Source organism: Panulirus ornatus, chromosome 34, assembly GCF_036320965.1.
Source record: "Panulirus ornatus isolate Po-2019 chromosome 34, ASM3632096v1, whole genome shotgun sequence".
Taxonomy (NCBI): domain Eukaryota; kingdom Metazoa; phylum Arthropoda; class Malacostraca; order Decapoda; family Palinuridae; genus Panulirus; species Panulirus ornatus.
The window spans coordinates 14,369,559-14,394,216 of NC_092257.1; the positions used below are offsets into that span (position 1 = coordinate 14,369,559).

The following is a 24,658-nucleotide window of genomic DNA, read 5'->3' on the forward strand; positions in this document are numbered from 1 at the left end:
GAGACAAAATATAATGCTATGCAATTATATATCATTTCCACTTCGTCGCCACATTTCTCCTAACTCTAAACGTTTAGACACCGCCATACAGGAAAGCAGATATGAATTTCTGATAAACATATACGTAAACACGTACATACATTTGCCTGCATAGCTGTATAAGTACATGCAATACATAGTAGGCTAACGAGTGCAAAGTTCTCTCCCCGTACCGTAAAAACTGGTAATTTTTAAAACGGTATGAGGTGACCCTCACAAGCACATACATGAATATCAAAAACATTCCCCTTACCACACACATTGTAAATCACTTGAACACAATAGTTATCCCTACAAATAAAAAAAACAAATACATTGAACGTGTTACACTTACATCTACTACAAACATGACTTTATATGCAAAACATACACAAAAACACAAACAAAACACATAAAATGCACATGCATGAACATGTCTAATTTATTCTGAATATGCCAAAAGGTAAACATATCCCGAAGTATTTGTATTCATACCCTCTAGACAATTATCGAGTATTCGCTGTTCATTAGAAACAATATGATATCCTTAGATTACGGGTTTTTAACTTGATAAGCTTATTTTCTCCATTCTGGGGTTATTCTTGGCATGAATGACTAGAGCGATCATGTGAACCACCAACTGAAACAGTGTTTACTGCGGAACACATACTCAGCTATTTCCTAAAGTTGATGGGTTGTTCATAAAATCTATGTACAAATACAATCCTCTTTACTTTTTTGTACCACAACAATGGCTAGATAAACCATAATTATGAACAGTTTTGTAAATTACCCACTGATATGAGTGAATGAGAGGACAGGGTGCAGTATTCAGTGCTTAGAAATACGAAGCCACTGTGATCACTAGACAGAACTTCAGTGAGGAGGAGAAACTTCCTTTTTGTTACATCCACAATCATCTGCAGGTCCCAAACTGCACCAGCAACATTTAGGTATAACCTATTTACAATGGCATACGAGGGCACTAGCCATAACACAAGAATAACATAAGCAAAACATAGAAACTCACCGCAAATGAACAACAGCATGGTGTTGTTGTGGATGGGAGTCTGGTAATGTCAACAAACCAGACGTTTTCCTTGATTCGGCTTATAAAGAAAACATACCTTTTTATCAGGGACTTAAATATGTTCTATACATTGTCATCACATTCCAGTCAACCTTCCCTTGCCACAGACAAGCAAAGTTGTCTTCCCTTTACTTATGTAGACCTGTATTAGTATAAATAGGTGAGTTGTTGCACATACAACAATAAATTTGATGGTACTTATTGCTCATAAATGTTATTAGAAATGTTTCATTTTGTGCCACAAACGTTAATGAAGCTCCCAATGGGTACTGGTCTTGGGTTAAGGCTACCATTTCATTAATAAGGATGTAACTAACTTTTTATGGAAATTGTGGAGGCTTGTGGATCATTGTAGAGGTAAGACAAAGTGATGTTACAGAGTACAAGTATATTTATCATTAACAAATTATCTACATTCCTACAAAACAATATAATGATCACAATCCATAGTCTGGTATAGGCTGATTATGGCATGTGTTCTAAAGAATGAAAAGCCATATACAGTTGAAACATACAGACGAGGGTTCAAAAGTTTACCTTGTGGATGGCGCTGGTACCTTAAAGGTTAAAGCCATGAAGGATAATGGGTTTATTTTAAAGTTTTCTGACATATAAAGAGGAAGTTCCAATGCGTATAATGATTAATACTTCTCGTCATGGCTTGCCGTTTTACTAAAATAAATAAGACTGAAAATCACCATGAGAGTTCGAGACTGTTTACATAGGGCGATGACTCATCTTATGGCTGTACGGTGTTTACCACTTTTCCTCACTTTAATGTAACTTAAATATTTTCCCTTTCTACGTTTTAGTAATCCTGCTAGGTGGAGCTATTTACCGGTAATTACTTTGAAAAATCAAAGCTATACTTGACTTTCGAATATCTACTGGACAGCTTATAATCACAAAACTCTGCACGTTGGCTGATAAAGGTTCAGACATGACCTAAACTCGCCGCTCCAATCACAGGAGCACTTGAAATGCTTTCGCTGGTGCCCTGTGCACAAAGGCACGCTAACCTGTTCACACAGGCGCCTAAAATGATAAACGTAATCCTCAAATAATTCATTATCCTTCAGCCGCCGATCCCTTCATTTGAGGTATGGTTTTAAACCCTCTTGATTATAATTTGTGATAACAATCTTTCATCCTTTCCCTTAAAATTTGGGTATTTGAGGTACAAAGGCCAAGAAGCCACTGTGGCACTACATGTACTGACGAATTATGATTGCCCAGACGAGGAGGAACCAGTTATTATAATGCCCAAAGTCAGTGTCAAACACACTCAAAAATAGGTTAATGTTATTTTTGTACTCCCATATAATATTGAAGATGAAAATACAACAACAATCATTTGTTTGTCAGAGTTAGCTAATGTGAATATTCATGGGAATATAACTTAGTCTAAATCTCACATGGAAATACATTCTGCATTGCATTTGTTATCCAGCTACAAATCTGATATCATAGATCAGTATGATACTTATATCAAGAAGAAAATGTAATAAAAAACAGCTATTTGACATAGGCCATTGGCAGAATTGTATCTGGCACATATCTAATCAAACTTATTTGGAAGATCAAAGACGGATACAGACCCAATGGCCTCATACAAGTGGTACAACATAAGTATATGTTATATATTCAAAAGTTGTCAGACAAGCTTAAGCTGTTTTAATACTGAAATGATATAATGAATGAAGACCTATAAATATGAAAACATACTACAATTCTGACACCATTAATGTGTGTACCAATTATTGGAAGTTAAGAATAACATTTACAAAGGTATGAGAGTACGAAAGAGGCCTAGAAAATCATAGAGAATTATGAGAGACCTGGGTGCGTTAATATCACAGCAAAAGTCATGTTATAACGAAATAATTCGCGGAAATTAATACAACTTCTAAGGTCTTCTTATCAAATACACACGTAGCGTAATGTTTACTGTATTAAGAAGAGATCTACATACACACTTGTTCCCTGTGGATCGTATGAGATGCCTTAATAAACACAACCTATCAATTAAGTTAACATGAGTATCATTCATATTGCATTTGTTGGATTTTTATCTTTTTTTTACCCCTAGTGCCTAATGATATTATAACTCGAGTATGATGGTCTGGCCTTTGAAATGGTGCTTGAAGATTTAGTTAAAAGTCGCCTTGTCTTACCCAAAGGTCGTAACGTCAATGAGCTCAGGGGTCGAACGTACCGTTGTGATCGAGGGTGGTATAGCTGTACTAAAAGGGGAGGGTTAAACACCAAATAAAAGGATCAAAACCTTTCCATTATTTGAACGTAGAATTCCAAACTACTTTTATGAAGACATACATAGTCAACCATAGTCAAGATGGGTTTTTTTTTTTTTAACATTTAAGAAAAATATGAGAAGATTTTCAGGAAAAATGCACTTTGGCCTCAACAACGAAAAGAAATGAAAGACAAAGATCGCCTAAATTAATACTGAATCTATTCTTCGCTCCAAGGTGGGGAAGGAGAGAGTAATACATAATATGAGGTACTTACGAATAATATATAGTCAATATCTACATCACAATAACGTCAGACATAACTACCCTCGTGGGTACTGTTTACGTCTCAGTCATCATCTTATGCCCTAGGTAAACAGGAGAATCACCAGCAACGTTAGGATAACATCTCAATATCCTCAGACCTATCTCTATGTGTTCTGCGGAGTTACAGTAACACTTTCCTTATCAATAGCATCAACTAAGACGATTCTAATGATATATAACGAGTGCCTATAACTCTCACGACGCCCCAGGCACCTGTGTGTGCCGTGCCGTCTCACTCCGAAATTCCTCCAAACTTGACATTTCCTCCGAGTTCATTTTACCGCAGCCTACCCTTGCTTGCCCCTTATTTCCCGACGCCGAGGCTTCTCGTCTTGGAAGTCTCTTGGCCATCGTCTGCCACATCCGTGTCCTCTTCCCCGTGAGCCCTGGGGAAAAGCTTCAGGAAGTTCCCACCTTCAGGCCTCAGGACAATTTCACTCAGGAGCCGCAGGTCCTCCCGAGGTGTGGTGCTCTCCACACGGAACTTCCGCAGGATGGTGCTCAGCACGACTTTCTCCTCCATCATGCCGAATTTCTGACCTACAGACACAAGGGGAACAGGCCGTTGGTTAGGATGTTGTGATGGTCTACGCAAGGAAACAAAAGACAGTCTCCTACTCAAGGTGGGCTTTACCTAGCTACGCAGGACCAATTCTCACAAAAAATGAATACATCTTGTTTCGTCATCTTCCCTAAATCTTAGCATTCATATTCAAGGTAACATCTTCCTCTCATTTACACTCGTCTCTCACACACGTTATGTAAATCTTTAAAAATTCCAAATTATTTCCTATGTTTCATCCATCACTTTTTTATTCGAACTTCATAATAATGATAATTCTGAAGTATTATAACTCACCGATGCAGTTCCTGGGTCCAGCGCTGAAGGGAACGTACGCGAATGGGTGACGCTTGCTGGCGTTCTCCGGTAGGAAGCGGTCTGGATCGAAGACCTCCGGGTTAGGGAACTGCTCCGGGTCTCGGTGCATGGCGTAGGTGAAGACCATGACGGTGGCGCCAGCTGGGACGTGATAATCACCTGCATGATGATGATGATAAGGCAAAATGGCTCACATCAGTTCATGGCAGAGACAAGACAGTTACGAAAAAAAAGACGAAAGATAAGGTTCTTTTCGAGCCTATTTTGAAAGGTCATATACCCGATATGATTCTTAAGAAGGACGGTAGAATCCTCTTTTTTATAATGGCGTGACTTTTGACCAAGGGTCGTGCAGTCGTGCTCGAGGGTCGTAACCTTAAATTCAACGGGGTTCAAATGTTCTCAAAAGAAGAAAAAAAAATCTATGCACTGAAATATTCCGACGTTGTCTTGAGAGGAAGGATGATTTAACGTAACGGCCGGTAAGCATAGGTAATAGGCATCTCCACCAAAATTATCGACAAAATCACAGAAATATCAACAGAAAAGAGGTAACTTTAACGTAGTGTTGTGGCTAGTGGCTCTGCTTCGCTAACTACAGGCACCATAAGGTGAAGATGCTGCTTCATATTATATACAGTTTTAAGGTAAAGTTAGTTATAGTTGTCAAGCATCCTTGGCACTCTGGGGAATATCCTTGCAAGACTGAAATTTCTGAGGAAAGTATTGTATAAGTCCGCCATCAATCAATCAGCACTTTATCAAATGGATTTATAGAAGTAAGAAATAGATAGAGAAAAACTGTTTTGGAAGGGTGACTAATAGATGGGTATTGCAGAACACAAAGTTTGTCCTTCCTTACCGACTTTTATGTCTTCCTTGAGGTGGCGGCCGACGTAGGGAACAGATGGGAAAAGTCTGAGGGATTCCTTGATGCAGTTCTCCGTGTACTTCATCTGCCGCAGGTCAGCCATACTGGCCGGGCGGTTGGACCCGCCAAAAATGCTGTCCAGCTCTTCATGTACCTTTGCCTGGAGGTGAGACAACATCGTTAATGCTCTTATCTCTTGAGCACAATAATTAGGAATTAAGAAGCTCTCGAGTATAAAGACGATTACTATTATCTATCCCTTAAGTAACGTATATTATGATGGTAACCCTGACTTTAATTAGATTATGTCTTAGATTATGCTTAAGTACAATTAACCAGTCATATACAATGACTATGGGATCGTGAAAACACCTGGAGTACGATTATCTAACCCTTGCGTATCTAGATCCCAAGTAAGGTACGGAAACTACTGGGTAGGATAAGCCCGCGAGTGCTGGAGGGAAGCAACCGTACACAGCAGTATGAATACGTTCACACACTTGCAGCTCTAATACAAAACTTCGCAGTCTCACAACTGTGAGACGGCAACAAATAAAACGGCTTATACTCTATCAGAAGACTGATAAGTTTTTGTTATTCATTACCTTGTGTTCAAAATGTACAGTGTTACACGACTGTCTCAATAATACAGACTCATTATTCTGTAATTAGTTTCAAACCCTTGTGAATGTTTTCTAACTAGTGCTTAGCCTCTTACTGCATGCATCGACCCGCAATGCCCTCCATCTAGTGTCACAATAACCATTCAATAACTTTCAGCAAAAGCTGCACCTTTCAGTGTTATAAATCAGTCTAAAAACTCTTTCTATAGTTCATGTTTGATTCTGACAAGTCTTACGCACGAACAGTAGACATCTATGTCCTACATATGAGATAATTCCTTACCTGAATCTCCGGGTGGGAGCCGAGGAGGTAGAGACACCAGTTGGTGGAGACGGTGGTGGTGTCATGGCCCGCGAACACGAAGAGATCCACCTCTTCGCGGATATCTTCGTCAGAAAGGACAGCGCCATCTTCAGAGTACTCTAGTAGAAGATCCAGGAAGGCCAACCGCGTCCTTTTACCTAAGGATGATCCGTATATATGGAGCATTTATAATAATTCCTACAATAAAAAAAAAAACGACGTGGTTAAACAGATTCGATTTCTAGACAGCAGGCTGGTTTAAGACGAAGTATAACTTCTAAGTGGTTAGCAACTGGGAAATTATAAGTTCAACCCTACGATAATCACAGTTCTACATCAACATACGTTCATCATCAACTATCAACGTACAACTGTAACAGAGAGCCTGCAAAATGTTATAATCGAATGATGATTCATTTACAAGAATAATCCAAGATACATGATTTGAACCATGCAAGACTCCAAGCAGCAAACTTTGAGAACTAGATATGCTTTTGTTAGAGCTATGTAAATACTGAAGGCTGTAAGAGTTAGTTATCTTTCTTTGATATATAACTACGGTAGTAAAAAAATAGTTTTAATCATACCTTATGCATGATAAATGAAGGAAAAAAAATCTAGATAATGCAGTTATATGAAAACCAAAACATCAATTGCTTTATCTTCCTACCGAGCAGCTGATCTTCCTCAGTGTCAGTTGTTCCCTTCTTCTTCTGGTTGTACAGCTTGCGTCTCGTCTTGACGATACTGCGGGTGAAGCCATGAAGAGTAGCAAGGAGCGCCTCCTGCTCCCTGGCATATCCCAGCAGCTTGAAGAGGAAGTTAGGCTGGAGCCACACCACGATCATGCGCTGCTGAATGAGATGCTGGATCCTACACGAACCGAAATTACAAGTAATAAACCTCAATGACTATGGGATGCAATTTACGTATGATAAATATTGAATACCTTGAAACTTGAAAAAAAAAAAAAAAGTGCATCTAACAAAAACTATAAGTCCCCGATTAAGACTACGAAACTGAGGAATATATTGCAGCCGAAAATACGATCAACACACAAGCTGTAGTTCACACTCAAACACTTTACGCAAGTGCAAAGAACCAGTGATAAACTCCACGCAAAAGTTAGATATCTAAGTGCAAAATACGAAAGAATTTCTCATGACACTACAAGAGAAAATCGTATTATTGCAAAAGCCAAACAGAATTTGCATCGGTCTAACGTTGAACCTCGTCCATGACTTACATTCGATAGACAATATTTTCCCAGACATTAATACTGAACATGAGCATTTCTTTTATTACTTCTCTGCATCATGCTCCAAAATATCATTGCCTATGTTCTTGGCAACCCGGGCTGTGCATTCAATATGGGAGTTATCAATAAACATGCAATTGATACATCTTTTACTCCTTGTCTAACACAACGAATGCAGTAAAACAGAAAAAAAAATCTATTTAATTCAAGTGAACAATATGCTGAATACTGTGAATGCTTATTTGATTGTTGTCTCGGTTTTACGAAAACTGGTACCAGTAAGCTCACCTATGTACCGCCTTGACGTAATCAGATTCGCAGTCATCTTGGGCGTTGACGGAGCAACCCATCGCACTCTCTGTCGGCATAAAATACACCTTCACTTAGAATCACGACTTATATTTTCATTGGGGATTTCAAAGAATATTCAGAAATAGGAACATGTCATCCATTATCTCTACTTTCACTCTGGGGCTCTGATCTGTTGTCACAATGATAGAAGTGGGATTCATCTATGAAAGCAGAGATGGTAATTTGCATTTTCTGTGTATTTGCACTGCATATGAAGCACGTGAGTTAAATGCAAAATGTTCTTACAAGAATATTTTTGTTCATAGTCATTAAGTGCTCGATCCATTCTACGAATAATATTTGAAGGCCGAACTCGGAGCGCGGGATTACTTCACACCTTCAGGAGTACAGAAGTCTGAAGAGGTTGTCCTACGGCAAACAAGTGTTCAACCTGAACCCAATATAAGCCAAATGTATGCTGTCCAGGAATAATGTACGTTAGGTCCCTATATTATTTTGAACAAAATCCTTAATATTAATTGGACTTCAATGCTGAACGAGGATTTTGCCTAAGATGAGAGTGCAAGGCATAGTTTCCGAGATCAATGAACAATCTGTCATACACAATCAACCAAAGACTAACAGTGATTAGGTGTCTGTACAACGCAGGTCAGGAAAGATGCCCCCGATGTACTGATGGCATTATAATAACTGATCAGTTACGACATGATACCGACATTCATATCAACCTAATTCCGATATACATATCCCTACTAAGATCATTGGTTGTTTAATAATTATCTTTTTTCCTCTTCATAAATACATCACTCACTTTGCTTCACCACAGAAAATATGAAATGTGAATAGGTTCGCTAAAAGGAAAACGTGGACAAACCGCAAATAATGTCAAGAGTGCAGTTGGTGATATCTGGGAAGATGTTGAAGAGCTTTCCATCGGCCTTCCTTTGGAGTTTTTTGACCAGCTTGCTGCTCTGGGTGTTGAACACATCCATGAACTCCTCTAGGATCTTAAAGTGGAATGCTGGAGTCAACAGCTTCCTTCGGGAGTGCCAAGTGCTACCTGCAGGGAAGATAATGTCAGAATTCGTTATCAAAACCAGTCCTTAGTCTTTATGAAAGGTTATGGAACATGGACTGGTTAACCAGTGGAAAATGTTGTGTATTACTTATACGAACGCGCTCCCAGAAGTGACTCTACAGGACTTTTACTTACCTGAGGTTAGGAAAACGTTCGTGTTCCCTAGCCAGGGGTGGAAGAAGTCGTACTGGTGGCTCTTGTCCAGGTGTCTGGTGCTGTTGAGGACAACCTGTGGGAGGGGAACAAGTCAGGTGGGGCTCATACGGCTCTGCTTTAGCCGTCTTAATGTATAGAAGTTCCTTATCATAATATGTTATCCATTGTCAGGTACTGCACCTGGCGGACGGACGTGCTGTGTTTCTTTGAGAAGGCGCGGGCCGTTTTTAGAGAATTTGGGGGGGGAACCGTTTCATAATCTCTGGAGTGCTGTAAAGTGCGGGGAAAACATTAGTATCATATCAAAGGGATTCTTCATTCGTGCTTCTCTAAATACAGTTTTAAGTATAGATTACATGTTTAAGAGCTGAAACCTTTACAGAAATAAAAGAAAGAGGAAAACCGAGTTCCGTGTAGATACCGAGGGAAGTAAGACATGATCATCAAGCAGCAGGGAATACGGTCGTATGAAACGTTTGTTGTTTGTCTGACGACTGAATTATGTCGGAGATGAGTGTAAAGAAATAACCTTGAACTGGAATAGATGTTCGTCTTGCTCAAGATATGTATTTACTGTGGGGAAAACTGTATGTCCCCAGCACTTTGAGAGCTCGCTGATGGTGATAACAACGAATTAATCTGCAGAGAATAACCTAACATCAGTGAAGATCTTTGCATTGTTGTGTTAATACAAAGGTCTGATCCCTTCCGTTGCACGACTATTCTTCTACGTAGGTGTCTGAAAACGTCGAGGAAGCAAGCGTGTGCTCTTACCTCGGCAAGCTTTGCCTTGCTGATGATGATGAGAGGCGTTGTGCCGATCCACACTCGCAGTATCTGGCCATACTCTTGCACGATAGTGTTGGCCATCTTAAAGAGTTCTGCAAAAAAAGGGAAAATCTTCAGCATGGGCATCCACGAACAGTATATAAAGTAACCTACTTACGTTGAGTTCACTTTTTAGACCTTCAAATGTTTTTAAGTTGTTACGAATATCAAAACAGCCTGTCATAATCACCTACTTTGAAATGAATCTACAGCTCTTTTACTCCTTACGATAACTACTCTTAAATCTCATGTACAGTCATCTCATAAGCTAGAGAGAGAGAGAGAGAGAGAGAGAGAGAGAGAGAGAGAGAGAGAGAGAGAGAGAGAGAGTGAGTGTACAGGCCTTCCTGAGTCTTGCCAACCCTTCACGAGGTAAATAAACACTGACCGATGCTGTCTGTGGTGACATCGAAGGCGTTGCCGACTATGGGTAGTGCCGCTGGTCCAGGCAGCTGGTTGATGAGCCAAACCTGACAAAGAGGATCAGTTCACTGAAGGCCATGGTAGGTCAACAACTATATCGAAGGAGTCTTTATTACTAAGAAGAAAATGACATCATTTTGTACATGAAAGAAAAAAAACGGTCGGTTCATGTTCCCATGTATGCCTGATCAATCATTTTGAACTCTGAAAGGTGACAGTTACCTCAGCACCTACCTGTGTGTATTTGATATATTTCACCATTAGTGTTAAGAGACTCGATAACAGGTAAAGTACTGACCATTAAACCGAAAACGAATGGACTGCGATCTTAATTTCAAGAGAAAAAGAGGGACAGACTTAGGTCCCAAGTCTCCATCATAAATAAAAAGTGAAGGACGTATACTAATGGCCAGATAGGAGACAATATCTGAGGTTCTCCCTACCCCGCAGAACCTGGTCCCTGAGCCAAGACCTCCGTCCTAAAACACCACCCACTCACCTTCTGCTGCCTCTTGAAGAACCACACCAGTGTGAGGGCTACTAAAGTGGTGAAGGCCAGGTAGGTGACCATGCCGGGGTTCCTCCACCCTAGCACCTCTTCCCTCAGCCACGTCATACCATTCACAGTCACCCACGTCATCTCAACCCCTGTGAAAAATTTTGGGATTATCCAGTACCTATTAACGTCACCGCTCGGCCCAGTAAGCGCACATAGTTTATGTAATTTTCCCTTCTGGGGGAAAGGGGTGAGAGAGAGAGAGGGAGCAAGGGCCCTAAACCTGACTACGGTGGTAGGAGAGGTGACAGACATCTGGTGGAGCCAGCGTCACTAACACTATACAGCACTCCAGTCATAAATCATCCTTTATCTCATTTTTGTTGCTTGCTATGTAATGAGGATGGTGATGTTTCTTAGCTACAAAAATACCTTTAAATAGTACGGATTTTCCGAAGGGGTAAATGAGTAGTAAGTGCCAAACAAACCGTGGAAGAAAGTCCACATTTCGCATCGTCATCATTTTGGTGCATTTTACTGAAAATTCCCCGAACAAGACTTGCAACATGGCTTTGTGCACTTTCATTCATTGTTCCTTTTCTGAAAGTCCGCTCGTAAGAAAAAAATATATATATTTTGTAAATTCCAGATTCAGAATTCTAGCGCCCTCGTATCGTCAGCCAATCCTAGTGTGTGGAATTTTCTGCCAGCAATCAACACAATAACCTCTTCGTACTGACGAAGCCAAACAAAGAATTTCACTAGTATTGATAAACTATGGTTAATATCTCATGCGATGAATTGCTTCTCTAAATTTGTTATTCTTTACCGGAGACCCAGGAAACAGAGCATCACCGTAATATAAATGTGAGGACACATGTGAATGGAATAGTGTTGTTGAGGCCTTCGAAAAGTGAGTCACCTAAGACACTATAGAGGTTTAATTTTGATGACCCATAACTTGAACATTCTATATATCACTTTCACCTTGATCTCTCTAAGAAATTGCAATGAAAATATTCAGATAAAATACTGATAATACAAATGATACAATAACTTTGAGGCCTTAAATCTGACGAGAGAAGTGTGCATGTGTGGGTTTTTTTTTTTTTTTACTTGTCCTTGTAGTTTTTAAGCAGATTACACGAAAATATCGAACTCATATCTTACATTACATGTGATTGTAAATACGAACAATCAACGGTTACATTTGTGTTCTATGCATCAGAGGATGGCGTAGGCAGGTTTATATGACAGTCACTACTTATGAATAATGTAACACGTCAGACGCATCCTGGTGGAGACCACGATGCACCAGAAACAATAACAATTGGCCGTTTGCCCAAGCGTCTGCCATCTCTGGGAATCCTAGCGCTTTATATTGCAACATACGACGATATGTCGCGGTAATGCTAATTGCTTCACCTTGACATGACCCATACTGTGGCAACTCAGAAATATTGTAATGTATTTTCGTAAGCCATTACAGAGGCTGGAAGAGTGTCTACACAAGAATTCAGAGCCAACCGCCTTAATTATACAGGTTACACAACCCTTATGCAGCATTAAGATCACTAGTGATACAGTGTAAAACTTATATAAAACCTATACGGTAAAATAGTTCCTATGTACTTAACAGAATTAATGTTCCTTTCTCTGATCATACAGATGCCTGAAGAAGTGTGGGAGTGATCGACACTCAGGGGAAGAACTTATGCAACATGCTCTTTGTGTTTGTGTGTGCGTGGCCAATTTCCATAACAGATTTGTTAATTTTACGTTACAGCGGGTGTGATGTGGTAAGTCGATGACGGTGTACACATAAAAAGAGTAAAAAATCTTTTATGAAATGGTAGATTTGCTTGTAACAATAAAAGAAAATAATCAAAATCATATACTCGTTAATATCTTCGCACTGGCCTTGTTCACTGCTAAGTTGAAGGGCGGAGGTGGGAAGGGTGTGGCTGACCAAATCAAGGCAATTCCCCCCCACAGGATAACTGTCTCCTAATGAATGAATATAGTAGACTGATAGAGGTTTAGTTAGGTTAGGTTTGATTTCGTCTGGTTTGGTAACGCTGTAATTCATATACATTTTCATATACAGGGGGAACTGTTCAGGTGGGGAAGGAACGGGTTTAGGAAAGCTGTCCGTAGGAGAACTAGGATGGGCTGGGGTCGGGAGGCGAGGTGAGTGGACATGTCAGGGGATGGATGCAGGGATTCCGAGGTTAGCCACAGGGCGGGAGAGGAAGTGAAGGGGCCTGGACGAAGTGGGGAATGCGCGAAGGACGAGTTTAGTTGGTGTTACCTCTGTTAGGTCAACGATGGGTTTATGTTTGGAGGTAAAAGTAGTCCCATAAAAGCGTTATATGTATGTGAGTCTTGTGATCTGATACATGTAAAAGAACGGAAGGTGGGTCGGTGTGTGTTGGAAATGAAGTGCCTGTGGCCAGTACGTGAGGCTCATTGGTCGCGTAACGAATGACACTGCAAGACTAGCTGCGGATCCAGGTATTCATAAAGGCGCTCGCTGCCTCTTGGAGAGGAACAAAAGCCGGTTGATTTTTTTTTTTTCTCTCATTTCGTAATTAGACGGATATCCCGGTAGCTGCGTGCAGCAACGCACTGATGTCTTTTCACCCTCCTGAGATAACACACGTACTTTCTAGTCCTCCGAGTTGTGTGTTTGAGAGCACCTGGTTAAGTTGTGTGGGGAAGTGGTGACTAAGAATGCGTTAGCACGCACATAGTACCTGGCTTAGAAGTAGAAATTTGGGTTCATGAGTGGTGGAGTGTGCTTGGATCAGATGTTCGTTTGGAAGAATTTGTCTTACGTGCTAAAAAAAGAAAAAAAATCGGAAGGATTGGTGTAACATCATGGAGTTGATAGAGATGCTTTATTGAAATTCCGAGTATATATAATATATATATATATATATATATATATATATATATATATATATATATATATATATATATATATATGTATCCCTGGGGATAGGGGATTAAGAATACTTCCCACGTATTCCCTGCGTGTCGTAGAAGGCGACTAAAAGGGGAGGGAGCGGGGGGCTGGAAATCCTCCCCTCTCGTTTTTTTTTTTTTTTTTTTTTTTTTTTTTCAAAAGAAGGAACAGAGAATTGTGCCAGGTGAGGGTATTCCCTCAAAGGCCCAGTCCTCTGTTCTTAACGCTACCTCGCTAATGCGGGAAATGGCGAATAGTTTGAAAGAAAAAGAAAAAATATATATATATATATATATCTTTCCTTTCGATGGCCTGAAATGTTAGAATAGCTGTAAGAACATATTGATCATCATATTTATTATGTCTATTGTATACTGTTACTTAAAGGAGGGGATTCCCCCCCCCAACCCTATACTACCTCCCTCCCTCCTCTCCCAGGATACGCACCTGGCTGGTCACTGACACCCCGCGAACTGGCAACATTCATATTTCACGTGTTTTAGCGTGAGTACACCAATGTGTGTGCTTCTGTGAACGGGAGTAACGAGACACAAAAATACCGGGGTACCAACCAGTTAAAGGGGCACTGGCAACTAATGGCCATAATCATCAGCCAATCATGTAGGAATTTAGCCAATGGTCGACATTGGATCAATTTAAAGTGAACGTAAGCATTCATGACCTTTGACGCGAAAGATAATGCTGCTAAGCAAAGAAGCAAATGAAGGAATTGACTCATACAGTAATAGGAAGAGAAACTTGGGTACGCTGGACGAACAAAGGAGTGTAGAGATAATTACGAAATAAAAAACTTATCGAGAATTATCAGGAAGTCTACTGGTGAACAGCAGTCTGGTAGTTGATAAATTACCACCTCATTTTTATTCTCAGTACGAAACTCTCTCTGGTGTTTTCCTTAGCACTACCTGTCGCTGTTACACGTACGTTACATACAAGTAGGCCATCTGTGCTTCTTATGGTTAATGTTTACAATCACTAGAGCTCTCTGGTCAATACAAGGTTGTGAGAGCACATCATCTGCACATTCTAATTTCTTCGGTTGAAGGCTGTGCCAAAACTTGAGTAACTTTTAGCACATATTCCTAGATTTTTTTTTTTTAGTCAAAGATTAACTTTGAAAGAAATGGTCAGCAATTCTACGAGAATATTTCTCCGTGATTACTCCATAATGCTCGTAACTTCTAACAAGACATAAATCTACCGTCAAGAGACCCTTCTACTATGCATAAGGGCAGCTACCTAAGACAAAGTATGAGCCACGTCCCAAGGACGTTTGAGGCAGTTGTGTATGCATTCAGCAAGTGTTCTGACACCTGGCTGGTTCAATAAATCATGTTCAGCAACCTGATCAACTAATCACAAGCTTTGTCATCCTATTTCTGCTTCACCTCAACAGCAGCTCAAGTTTTTCCTTGAATTACGTTCCAATTATGAAGTAAAACGTTTTTTGCCCAGTAAATTACATTCCACATTTGAAACAACTTTTTTCTTTACTCAAAATTCATTACCAAAACTGCAGTTTTTCAAGAAAAACAGGAATTTCTATAAGAATATTATCGTCATATTTTTCAAAGACCAACATTACGGGTATCAAATGTTCTGGCACCGTGAAATCCTTGAAATAAGCTGTTAAGTAATTATATTTATTTTCAGTATATTTCACGATATATTTCATTTGTTAAACCATATTTTGTCGTCCTACGACAGCAGGCGCTAACAAAGAGAACCCGAGGTTCGCTCATCTAAACAAAGGTGGAAGACCTAATCATCTGCATGCATGATGCATGACATGGAGTCGACATATTGCTGATGCAGGGTGGGCATGGCATATTCTGAAGAGCAGGTGTGCACTTTTTAGTTCTTTTTCATCGGACCCCGAGCTTGAGGCTAGCATCAGTGTCCTTGATGGGTGCACCACGAAAAGATAAGTGCCGGGTATTCAAGAAACGGAGGGATGGGGAGGTTTGGAGCGTGGGGGATGGGGGTGAGGGGGAAAGGGGGGATATGTGCAAGATCCGCATCCCACCGCTCCATCTGCAACCCTGATTGGCGAGACTACTAAACATTCACTGGTGTTGAAGGCGTTCGGGTCACAAGCTATGCATGTTACACTTTCAGTCACACTAAGATACATCGAGACTATCAAAGGAGGCTTATGATACAGTTTCTAATAATGGCTAACAGTATGCATCAACGCTTTCTTAGTGGTATTAAGGGGGTAGCTACATCATCGCCCAACTATTCATACCCGTAGTTATGTCCAAATTAGCTGCTCAGACTGAGTAACATGGACGTTCATTTCTTCTTCTTTTCGTACAGTGTCAGTCATACTTTTGAGAGATTTATAAGGGAAAGTTCTTACCGTGTTAGAATCGAAAGGTTCATGTCTTCTGTGCATCGATAGCACCTATAAGATTCTATGACAAGCTGGATATTTTAGTTGGTAAGTGAACGAAGCAAAAGAAAAGAGGCAGCGCTCCTGGCCAAGTGCGTGGAACACAAAGAGAATGTAGTTGGGGGTTAGGGGGTAATGCGTGGGGGGGTCGCCCTTGCACTTGGCGGACGACACCCCCCTCCCCTCCCGCATTGTGTCTAGGCTGCTGTAATTGTTATTTCGAGCTTATGCTATAAGATTCAAGAAGGGAGACCATCAAGAACAAACTTTTCCTCCTGTAAACCCCGATCATGATGGCAACGATCATGTGATGTAGTCCAGGTTTCATGATTATATATTTAATATGGCGTCCCACAAACACACGTCGGTAATAACACATCTGTGTTGCATTTTGCTCACTACTATCCCACTAAGATTGTAATTGTAAGGCAACAGAGATGAACAGTTACGCAAATATTTCAGATCATCGAGTATGCAGTAAAGTAAGCAAGGTCTGCAAAAGAACCAGGGAAAATTCAAGACTTTGGTGGCCACCTTTGCCATATAGGATATTGGCAAATCTTTTCATAGAAGACTTTACGTCAGACTAAAACACACGTCGTCACTAGGAAAGGTTTTGGGTGTATTCTTTTGATATCGATATTTGATTATGTTCCTTACTTACTAATGGCCCTGGACAAGTTCACTATCTTTCTGGTTATTTCAGAGCCACGATATCTACCCGGATAGATGGCCATTTGTCGCTTCTCATCCCGTGTAAGTCCGACATTAAAAAAGCCGCCACTGACTTCAGAGGCATGGAGACAAATAACACGACCAAGATCGTCACCATACAAGCCAAACCAAGAACGATGATGTCATGTGCAACAGCCTCGTTCATGTGCAACAGCCTCGTTCATGTGCAACAGCCTCGTTCCAACCTCCGTCTCACTCCCACTTAAGACCTAGCATTCCCTCTATATTGGTCAGTCCACTGAGATTCTCGGCGTCACTCTGGACAACAGTTCAAAACTAGAAGGAACACGTCAGTGCCATCTTCAAATCATATACCTATCATCTCCACATTCAACAAAAGATCAAAACACATGAACTCCTTCCGCAAGAGCTTATAAAACACCAACAGAACTTTTATTCTCTAAAGAGACTTATGCCTCCTGCAATTGGTTTCCCTACCTGTCCACTATACAGCTGGGGTTATCAAATAGAAAAGGTCCGGAAAACGAGATAACAAGTACATCTCCCGGGCCTGGTACACCACCGTATAAGAGGCTTTTCAACACGGTGGTCATTTCGGCTCACTTCACATATCACTCGGACCTTAAACAAGAGTTCGAAGAAGCTACTGCACCACTCTCCTCATTGTTAACTCCTGCCACCAGAGGTCCCTCGTCTCCCAGCCGAAGTATACTGCCTGCCTGTATATATATATATATATATATATATATATATATATATATATATATATATATATATATATATATATATATTTATGTGTGTGTGTGTGTGTGTGTGTGTGTGTGTGAGTGTGTGTGTGTGTGTATGGGTGTTACCGGACTCTCTCGCAATGGTTACACATTTTTTCCAATCATAAAGTAACACGGAAAAAAGTAAAGATTAAAAAACAAACTTAAATTCATGCACATACGTATATCGATGAAACTAACAATGGTGATGACTCATATTCTTGCGTAACTGAAGAATATTAACAAAATATTGTGACAGAAGTCTTCTCATTCCCTAAACCTGTATTATTACACTTACTCAACCCCTCCCCTTCCAGTTCCTTACTTACAAGAACATCAACAAAGGCGACTCGCGAAATGAACGTAAAGAAGAAAAAAAAAAGGTAAAAATAACACTGTTGCCGCAATTTTAGTCAGAACTTTCCATAAAACTGTTTGCCCCTCACCTTTCACTGTGGGACGAGGCTTCGTACCGTGTACGACAGAACTGGTTTACTTACAGAAAGACCAGACGGGCAAGACTGCCTGTCATTTTGAAATACTCTTCCTTAGAATTCTTACCACATTCCCTGGGACGACGGCCACGTTTTCGCTGTGTGTGTGTGTGTGTGTGTGTGTGTGTGTGTTTTAGTAAATTCACTCAATTGTAAAAAGTTTTGTACATACTCCCGTGGTGTAGCGGTTAGCGTTCTTGACCGTGACACATTCGCGGGCCACCCAGGGTCAAGAGCATAGGTTAAAATCCTAGTTGCGGCGGGCGGCCCACAGTCAACCCAGCTGTTCATCCAACCCTTGGGGTTTGTCGATAGAATGGAAGCCTATGAACAATCTCTCTCTCTCTCTCTCTCTCTCTCTCTCTCTCTCTCTCTCTCTCTCTCTCTCTCTCTCTCTCTCTCTCTCTCTCTTACCAATATAATCATAATCTAATGAGCATTCTACGAAGTACCTTCATATAGGCAGCATTCTTCTGTATCTTGCCTACCAAATCATTTTAATCTTTATTGTCACTGCACAACAGAAAATGACGCATACACGAGTCGTCTGGGGTCGAGTCAACTACATAGGTTCGATATCTGGTCGCGGCATTCTAGTTGCAGCGTCGTCTCAACAAATACACACAAAAAACATGGATTGTGTTAACAACATGCAAAACTTTCACGATCGATATATATATATATATATATATATATATATATATATATATATATATATATATATATATATATATATATATTCTTGAACTCGTAAATAATCTGCTTATCATATCTTTAATTCTTGTGCCAGAGGAGATCTTTTGTTCGAAGCAAAAGTTTTGTTATGGAATAATTAAAATTAGAAAGTGTGTAGGAGACGGACGCAGCAATACCTGTTATATTCCAAGTGTGACCGGTAACTCATGTCTTGCGGTGACAAGTAAGATAATTGGATTTTCTTCAGTACGTTTCACCTTACGGCCCAACGTTGCCGTGTACACAGGATAAGCGTTATCTTGTCTAATGTTTATGATCAAAGTATTTTCAGGCCGTTCAAATGAAGATGTCATCCAAGTACGTTTTTTTTTTTTTTTGTTCGTATCACCACACTCCTTTATAAACTTCACTTACTTTCCTGAGGAATGAAGTCCTGTATCCCAAGGCTGCTCTACTTCCAGCAGCAGGGAAATGGAGACTCCTTTGGAGTCAAAAAAAATCTTTGACGAATCTACTAATCATACAGCTTCGCCAAAGTGACTTTTCACTCACGGCGGAGCCCAGTAATTTATATTTGTATATATGAATAGGTCTTTGTATATGTATGTATACGTTGAATGTATAGGTATGTATATGTGTGTGTGTGTGTGTGTGTGTGTGTGTGTGTGTGTGTGTGTGTGTGTGTGGGCGTGTATGTACATACATGTGTATGTGAGTGGGTTGGGCCATTCTTACTTCTGTTTCCTTGCGCTACTTCGGGAGACAGCGACAAAGTATAATGATAATATATATATATATATATATATATATATATATATATATATATATATATATATATATATATATATATATATTCCTATGAGTCCACGGGGAAAATGAAACACGATAGTTTCCCAAGTGCACTTTCACGTAATAATCACATCATCAGGAGAGACACAAGAGAGAAATATAAGTCAGTTGATATACATCGAAGAGACGAAGCTGAATGTATCGAAACATTTTCATTGCGTTTTATAAATTCGTTATACTTTCCAATTCATCACTATGTAATCCTCACTATTTCAAATTGCATCTTTTGTTATGTGCCTTCCCCAAGTCCAAAGCCGGGAAGGTCTCGAGATAAACCATCTTGCCTAGCTCTCCTAGCTCGGAGCGTCTAGACATTGTTTTTGCCTTACATTGGCATAACCGGTTTTCAGCAATGGTTAAAACGTGAGGCGATACACGTGGGTCCGTCATCCTGCAGCTAAGGTTAAGTCCAGGCCCGAGGGAAGGAGATGGGAATGTAAGTTGTCGCCACTGCTCCCACGGGGCTTGGGGTAAGTCATCAAGCTGACTTGATCCTGTTTCTAACATAAATCGTGTACTCGTCAACACCTCATTGCTATACATTTAGGCTCTCGCCTCACACTACTGGTAAAGAATGTAAGGTTTGGTTCTTTGTCATAAGGGTGTTTCCAACGATAAAAAAATAAGGAAAAACAATTCAAATCAAAGGTATCATTTTCTTGTTACTTTATGTTCTTACTACAACTGTGACGTAAAAAAAAGATGCTATTGTGGTTATTTGTTTACGTTCCCGTATCGTAGTTGTCCAAACAGAATCTTTCTAGCAAGTTCTTAGAAAAAAAAAGGCAGTACAAGAGAGAGAAAAGTGAACCCTCAGGATCCTTTGCTGGATCTCGAAGCCTTGATCATGTGTCTGACGAGAAGGTACACTTTTGCGCACTGGGCATGGAAGTTATTACGTGAGCAGGTTCACGCAACTTCGCGGTGGGCTGTTGATCCTCTTATCAGCCAATTCACGTCCTTGTCCACATGAATGTTTTGCATTAACAAGGGGTCGTCAGTACACTGAGATAGCGGTCCACTGTACCAATGAGTCTACCTAGAGGTGGCTTCAAGATAATGCGTAGGACAATGAACAGTGTATCCTCGTCCAATTTGCGGTTTTCAGAGAGCTGTGTAAACTTGCCTCAATCTTTTTTTTTTTTTCCGGCCTCAAAAAGTTCCCTAACTTACAGATGATTTTTATTGAGGAGATGCAGTCAGTACATGTCAACATGAGAGGGAATACAAACAGCAAGAACTCTAAATGCCGGTCAGTCGAGACAACTCAACAATATTAGTATTCATAGACAGTCTCCGTCATATACGTGGCATCACAGACAGATACAGACCCTTAGGTATATCGTGATCAACAGCGATATGATTGAGAATAAATAAGCTCATGATGAGGATGTCGAACAGCCGAGGAAAGTGCCTAAGTCATTTAGATTGGGATGTCCATTGCCTGGATCAAGAGGCACAGCTGCAAACAACACTGAGAAGGCAGAGGCTGCGGACAATGCCTGGGAGGAAGAGGCTGTGGCCGGCCATACCAATGAGGAGGAGCCTGCGCCTTACCTCACCTGTGGCTGAAAACCACCTCTCTCTATATGCTCCTGCGGCCTAAGGCTGCGCTACTTTCGGTAGCAGGGAAATGTGGACTCCTTCCTCTGGAGTGAGAAGTTCTTTAGAGACAAGACTATACTCCCAATGATATAGCCTCCCCAAAGGGACTGACTTCACTCCCAGCATAACCTTGAGCAGGCGGGAGTCCGAGAGTACCGTCATTAATCACAACAATAACTGAATATTTTTTGAGGTTAAACATAAACTATTCGACGTAGCAACGCACAACATCCACAACACTTGATGTCCGCTTCTCTACTAGAGCGTAAGAGCGAACCCTTCCTGTAGCTGAACTGTCAGGTGCAGAGTGAAAGTTGCCTTTTCAGGCGTATGGTGGTCTAGACAGGCTACCATACAGATTTTCACTCCGTCACCGACAAAAAGTGCTCCATGCAGCCACCCATTCGTCAAGCATTGTATCAGCCATACCTACCCATAAAAACAAGACCGTTGGTATGAGAAATAATGACATTCACATGTCCCAGGACATTATGTATCACCCTATACAGTCTAACTCTTGCCAACCGTAAATCCATAGCCTAGCTACCGAAGAACGCACGTAACAATGGTGTCTACGTGCTGCTATCAGTTGCGTTGCCAGCAGCCTAGCATGTCATTTTCCTGAGCCAAATATTACACATAAAGTAGTCAAATCAAAGATCTTCTACTGTGCCAGCATGTGACAACGATTAGTCTTTCATTTAAATTTACGGCAGGTTTAAAACGAACATGTGGGACGTTAAGCGTCATACTTGTTGTGACTGGAGCTCTTTGTATGCACAAGAACAACGACATCAGCCTTGGGGAAGGGCAAACCGTGTAACCCGCCCGGGTAACCCACACAGTATGGGGCACCAAATTTCATTATGTGAATTAAAATCGTAAATCTTTTTTTCTTTTACTTTTCGAGTCTAACTAGCTAGCTAACAACAACCTTCTAAAAAGTTTAATATAAGCTTTATTTCTTTGATAGGCAGAAGCTAATAAAATTATAAAGGTTTCAAGAATTTAGTAATTACAAGACCTTTCTGAGCAGTGGCCAGTGGTTCACCTGGTTTTAGAATGTAATCCGCCGTGGCTAGCACTCCGTCTCCCCGTTACGTGGAGTGTTATCAAAGTGGGCGTTATTATTTCACTGTTTAAACTGTATGATAATTAGTTAGGCACGACAAATGTACCGTGAGGTATGACACATATACATCATTTGTAATAGGCTAGATGAGACAAGTTTCTCAACTGTTGTGTGTATATATATATATATATATATATATATATATATATATATATATATATATATATATATATATGTATATGCAACCACAACACTACATAACTTTATGGTTCCACTTCTTTAGATTTTGCTTGCTTTTCTATCCCACCAAAACACAAGTCCAACTGAATATTCACGTTACTGTGTGGTCACGTTCGAGCACTGCACTCCCAACGAGCCATAACCCATCTCTAAATACCCCATTTCAACATGGGTAGAAGATGTTGACGAACAACTTTCACTAAACAGGCCCACTCGTTTCGCCTTTCCTTCACAAATTCCATTTTTCTCAATTTTCTTTATCTCTTTGTGTCCCTCATCTCTCTCTTTCTTACTTATTACATCTTTATATTTCTATTTCTCTCTCCCTACTATATCCGTGTTCCCTTGCCTCCGTCTCTTTCTTTCCACTTACCTGTAGACTAACACTGGGCTGGAAACAGCGGCAACAGACCACCACGCGGACCCACGCTATGCCTCAAACCACACCGCGCAGCTCACAGCCACGACTGACTGCAGAGACTGTTAAGTATGGTCTATCCCACCTTCACCCTGACTCCGCCCACTCTTGCAACCTACTCTAAGGTCACTCTCCCGGGGATGGAGATATAATCGGTCAATAAGAGGGTGACTATTCGCGTGTTCGATCCGGGTGATCGCATGCATACGTGCAGTTTATAATAACTAGTGAACGACTGCCGTACGCTATACCCTTTGTGGAGGGTATAGGTGCATCAGGCGGTTCACTGTGCCTGGAAAAGAGACAAGTCCGGATGTTCGAGGTGAAAATCAGTGCAACCGAGTGCCAAACTTGAAGGAAAAATGAGTGGGAGGAAGCGTCTGTATGAGCATGAGTGTGTAGAGGTGAATGTGTGAGCGGGAGGGAACTGGACACGAGTGACTGGGAGATAAGTCTCTTCATGAGGAGGTGGATTTTAAAGAGGGTGACAAAGAGTGCTTCATGTGGGTGTTAGAGGTCCAGGGAACTAAACTACCTTGAGTACAAGAGGCTCTCATTGCTTGAGAGGAGAGGAGGCGCCTCAGGTGGTGCTTAGCGTCGATGACTAGGATGTTCAGTGAGGCAGCGTCTGTTGTTAAAAGGGGCGGGGAATGTATGGGTGCGCCACATGGCTCGCTGCGAGTGAACGGACGCCCGAACACAAAAGGATCCTAGGCGGAGGTATTAGAAAGTTCGGAAGATAAAGGGTGACAGGAACCACGACCAGTGTAACTAGTGGACGGCAGGCCTGCTCAGAGAGGAGCCGCGACTAGTGTTGCCGATAGATGGTAGGATGGTTCAGGAACCACGACCAGCGTTACTGGCCAACGGTCGGACTACTCAGTAAAGTAAGCACGACCAGAGTGACAGGCAGACGGTAGGAGCACTTAGGACAAGCCACGACCAGTGTGGCTGGCAGACGACAAGACTACTCAGTAAAGAAGGCACGATCAGTATGCCTGGCAGACGGTACAACCACCCAAGAGAGAGGCCACGACCAGTGTGACGGGCAGAGAGCAAAACCACACAGTAAAGAGATGACCGGAGCCAAACAAAAACTAACAGAAGACGGTAGAACAGACAGCGCCGAGGGAAGGTTTTGTAAAGAGGAGGAATCGTAAAAAAAGTGGATTTAGAAAGGTTGATAATCATCACTTAAAGGGGTCAAACGGGGTTGCTTGAAGATAACCTAAAGGTATAATGTTATCAAAAAGGTTGAGCAGGAACATTCCAAAGTCCTTGTGGATGAGGGTAAGTCATTTCGAATCGGAGTTAGATTTTGGTAATGAGATCTAGTTTGAGCAAGAAACAGCGTAGGATATACTAACAACGATGCTCTTTGACTAAGCTGCTGCACGCTGAACGACACACATGCAAACTGTCTCAGTGTTCTGTGTGGAATCCGAGGCCTTTCGGATTTTTTTTTTTATACATAAACGTTTTCTGGAGAACCAGCCCACATCTCTGAGGAAACTGGTTTTC

General features: G+C 41.0%; 1 protein-coding gene across 2 annotated transcripts in view; it reads right to left on the reverse strand.

Moving 5' to 3' along the window:
* Positions 1-1,481: 1,481 nt before the first annotated feature.
* Positions 1,482-24,658, reverse strand: part of LOC139759895 (cytochrome P450 4C1-like) — a 28,152-nt gene continuing 4,975 nt past the window's right edge. The window contains exons 1-12 of one of the 2 annotated variants that reach the window (XM_071682453.1): positions 23,093-23,232; positions 10,920-11,068; positions 10,386-10,467; positions 9,944-10,050; positions 9,149-9,242; positions 8,810-8,995; positions 7,912-7,981; positions 7,036-7,238; positions 6,345-6,523; positions 5,430-5,598; positions 4,547-4,726; positions 1,482-4,227 (exon numbers count right to left, since the gene is read on the reverse strand). In XM_071682453.1, the coding sequence (XP_071538554.1) occupies positions 3,992-4,227; positions 4,547-4,726; positions 5,430-5,598; positions 6,345-6,523; positions 7,036-7,238; positions 7,912-7,981; positions 8,810-8,995; positions 9,149-9,242; positions 9,944-10,050; positions 10,386-10,467; positions 10,920-11,060 (1,647 nt within the window). In that variant the 5' untranslated portion in view covers positions 11,061-11,068; positions 23,093-23,232 and the 3' untranslated portion in view covers positions 1,482-3,991. Of the gene's footprint in view, positions 4,228-4,546; positions 4,727-5,429; positions 5,599-6,344; positions 6,524-7,035; positions 7,239-7,911; positions 7,982-8,809; positions 8,996-9,148; positions 9,243-9,943; positions 10,051-10,385; positions 10,468-10,919; positions 11,069-23,092; positions 23,233-24,658 lie in introns of those variants that run through there. The other variant, XM_071682454.1, reaches the window with a different exon arrangement.